The sequence below is a fragment of the Benincasa hispida genome, chromosome 1 (genome assembly GCF_009727055.1).
Source record: "Benincasa hispida cultivar B227 chromosome 1, ASM972705v1, whole genome shotgun sequence".
Classification (NCBI taxonomy): domain Eukaryota; kingdom Viridiplantae; phylum Streptophyta; class Magnoliopsida; order Cucurbitales; family Cucurbitaceae; genus Benincasa; species Benincasa hispida.
Window position 1 is genome coordinate 17,792,608 of NC_052349.1, and position 3,850 is coordinate 17,796,457.

The 3,850-nt window shown below is 33.9% G+C and overlaps 1 protein-coding gene across 1 annotated transcript; it reads left to right on the plus strand.

The window, feature by feature from the left end:
• Positions 1-431: 431 nt before the first annotated feature.
• Positions 432-1,647, plus strand: LOC120070191 (ethylene-responsive transcription factor ERF086). The gene has a single exon (XM_039022048.1). The coding sequence runs from the start codon at positions 517-519 to the stop codon at positions 1,534-1,536; it is 1,020 nt and encodes a 339-aa protein (XP_038877976.1). The 5' UTR covers positions 432-516; the 3' UTR covers positions 1,537-1,647.
• Positions 1,648-3,850: the final 2,203 nt, after the last annotated feature.

The window sequence follows — 3,850 nt, forward strand, 5'->3', positions numbered from 1 at the left end:
TTAAACTGCGCACTCACATGTGCAAATTGAGGGTTATTTGAGCCATGTAAATATTGAAAACACATTCAAACATACCTTAAACTAATCTCAATATGCTTGTGTGTATGTTTTTCCTTTTCTTTTCTTTTAGGATTGTTCCAACTGTTATGGGAACTTGGAAAGAAAAGACTACCATTTTCAAATATTATATTTGATGAGATTGTAAAACAATATCCCTGGATTTGTACCTTTTTCTTTCATATCAGAGTGATTAAAGGGATTGAATAAGGAATAGTAACTTTTTTTTTAATTGAAAAAAGGAGAGAGGTCTTCCATAGAATGACATGTACAATGTACTTTTTCCCCCTTCTTTTTCTCCTTCACCTACTCACACTCTTTAAAAAGAGCTTCAAGAGCTGCCTCAAGCCTTCATTCCAAACTCAAAAAACTTTTATCTCTTCTGAACAAACTGTCTTTACCCTTCATATTATACTGTTTTTTTTTTTCCTTTTGTTCTTTAGTCTATTTTTTGCTCTAATGGCTACCTCCAAAGCCTCTGATAAAGGCTACCCAATTTATGAAACTGGTCAATCTCAAATGGGTTTTGCTCTAATTCAAAGAAACTCATCTCCAATATCTCAAAATGGAGGAGAGAGAAGAGGCAGAAGAAAACAAGCTGAACCAGGAAGGTTCCTTGGTGTCAGAAGAAGACCTTGGGGAAGATATGCTGCTGAAATTAGAGACCCAACAACTAAAGAAAGGCATTGGCTTGGAACTTTTGATACTGCCCATGAAGCTGCCCTGGCTTATGACAGAGCTGCCCTGTCAATGAAAGGCACTCAAGCAAGAACAAATTTCATTTATTCTGACACTTCGACTTTCCATTCTCTTCTTACTGCTTTTGATGTCCAAACTTTGCTTCCTAATTCTGATCATTCTCACTCCAAATTACAACACACCCCTTCTCCCATTACTATTCCCAATCAAAACAATAACAACAACATCTCATTTGCTCAATCGCAGCCCTCCATTCATGAAACTTCCTCAAATCCTTCTGTTCATGATGATCATCGTGACACTAATTTCTTCTTCTCCAATGATTCCAATTCAGGCTATTTGAGCTGCATTGTCCCTGATAATTGCTTGAAACCCCCTTCAGATTCTAAATACAAAACCCAATCCAACTCCATTACTTCAAATGATCTTCAAAAGTTTAACTTCTTTACCTCAAACTCCATTGAAACTCTCCCTTTTGAAGGTTTGGATGTTTATAGTACTAATAATAATGCTGGTTATGGCTCTGTTATGGAGGAACCAAATTGTTCAAATGATGGAGTAGTTTGGGATAAACAGCAAATTTGGGAGAGTAATAATGGTAGTGATGAACTCTCAGCTATAATTAATAGCTCATCTTCCTCTTCAATGATGGCTGAAAATGGAGGTTTTCATCCATGTATGAACAGTTCTTATGGTGGTTTGTTGCCTCAATCTTCTACTTGTTCTCCTTCAGCTGCTTCTTTTGGTGATGCATTTGATTTTGGGTACACATTACTTTGAGCAGCAAATGGACTGAAGTTATTGGTGAATCTGTCTAAAAGAAAGTGATTGTTTTTTTTCTTTTTCATGCATGTACTTTCTGCTTTTGTTTTCCTGTTGTGATATGAAGAAATCCATGTTTTATGTCTAAAACTACTGTTCTATCTCTCTCTCTCTCTCTTTCTCTCTTTTTGTAATTTTTATACTTAATGAAGACAAAACTTCCAATGTTTTTATTTAGATAGATAGCCAATCTTTATTTTGAAGTGTTTTTTTCTTTAACAGAGAAAGTTTACTTTGTGTAGTTGAGATAAAAATAAACTGATAAGCAACAAGAGCACTTGAATATTCTTTTCTAGAAAGTAAAAAGAGAAAGGACTTGGAAGGATAAATATTCTTTCGAATCATCAAGGGTAAAGATTTGTCTTTTTTGACCTAAAGGGTCAAAATTTTTCTAACTATATATTTCTTGCAAGAAACCTTGTGAAAATTTCAAGTCAATGTAAAGAGCCTATGTGTCTGTGGGTTAGTGTTAGTCTGTTGGAGATTCTTCTTTTAAGAAAATTATTTTAAATCAATGTAGTTGGTAAACTTAATGTATTTTGAAATTTTTTTTTGGGTTGTTTTCAAATATAAGAAAATGAGTCATCTTTTTTTATAAATATAGTAAAATGTCACTGTCTACCAGTGATAAACACTGATAAACGTCTATCACTGTCTATCACTAACACTGATAGACAGTAACATTTTGCTATATTTAAAAATATTTTCAACAGTTTTGTCATTTAAAACAAGGTTCAAATACTACTTTGGTCCTTATACTTTTGACTTTGGTTCAACTTTGGTCCTTATACTTTTGGCCTTGGTTCATTTTGGTCCCTCTACTTTTAAAAGATTCATTTTGTTCCCTATACTTTCAATGTTGGTTCATTTTGGTCCCTTTACTTTCACAATGTTCATTTTGGTCATTGTAATTTCAACTTTGATTTATTTTTGTTTTTGAACTTTTATACACTGACTGTGAAATTATTTCACTTTTCTTATTACTACAAGAGTACAAAGCCTTAATTTAAATAGAATACAACTTTAATGAAATAAGGAAAATATTGACAGAGAAGGAAAGAATTCTATAGAATAATTACAACAAATAAAACCAAATAAAATAAAATATTTGCATAAATCAATACTCCCCCTCAAGTTGGTTTAAAGATGTCTTCCATTGCCAACTTGCTAATCAATTTGTTGAATTGTAATTTTGGAAGCCTCTTTGTCTGTACATCAGCATTTTTCTTTGTTGTAGGGAGATAGGTATCACTCAAGTATCAATCTTCTCCTTTATAAAGTGTTTATCAACCTCTATATGTTTTGTCCTATCATGTAGGATTGGGTTGTGTGCTATGGAGATGGCGGCCTTATTGTCACAATAAACCCGTATAGGCATTACCTGGATAAATTTCAATTCTTCCAATAATCTTTTTATCCATATACCCTCACAGATGCCATGTGCTAAAGCCCTGAATTTTGCTTTAGCAATACTCTTGGCTACCACACTTTGTTTTTTGCTTCGTCATGTAATTAGATTGCCTCCAATAGAGGAACAATAGGCAGAAGTTGATCTCCTATCTACGGTACTACCTGCCCAATAAGCGTCAGTGTACATTTCTACATGTGAATGACCATTCTTCTTAAATAGTATCCATTTTCCTGGAGTACTTTTTAAATATCTTAGAATTTTGTAGACAGCTTCAAAGTGGGTTGGCCTTGGGGCATGCATGAATTGGCTCACCATATTAACAACAAAAGCAATACCTAGATGAGTATGAGATAGATAGATAAGTCTTTCCACGAGTCTATGGAATTTCTCCCTGTCTTTTATCTCTGTATCCTTTGCAGTTTGAAATTTTAAGTTTGGCTCAATAGGATTTTCTGTTGTACGACAACCAAGTAAACCCATCTCTTCAAGTAAATCAATGATATATTTTCTTTAATTAACAAAGATACCTTGTTTTGACCTAGCAAATTCCATCCCTATGAAGTATTTCAAGGTTCCCATATCTTTAATTTGGAATTCATTAGCTAGTTTGCCTTTCAAGTTGTTCATCTTAGTTTCATCATTACCTGTGAGAATGATATCATCAACATAAACTATTAAAACAACCATTTTATCATGACTAGCATGTCTTAGAAGATGGTGTGATCTGCTTGACTCTGACGGACCCCATAACCTGTCACCGCTTTCTCAAAACGTCCAAACCATGCTCTAGGAGATTGCTTAAGGCCATAGAGGGATTTCTTTAACTTGCACACTTTGTTCGTTCCAAGGTTGGCTTCAAAA

Coding starts and splice junctions, on each gene's coding strand:
- LOC120070191 (XM_039022048.1), top strand. CDS start 517: ATGGCTACCTCCAAAGCCTCTGATAAAGGCTACCCAATTTATGAAACT.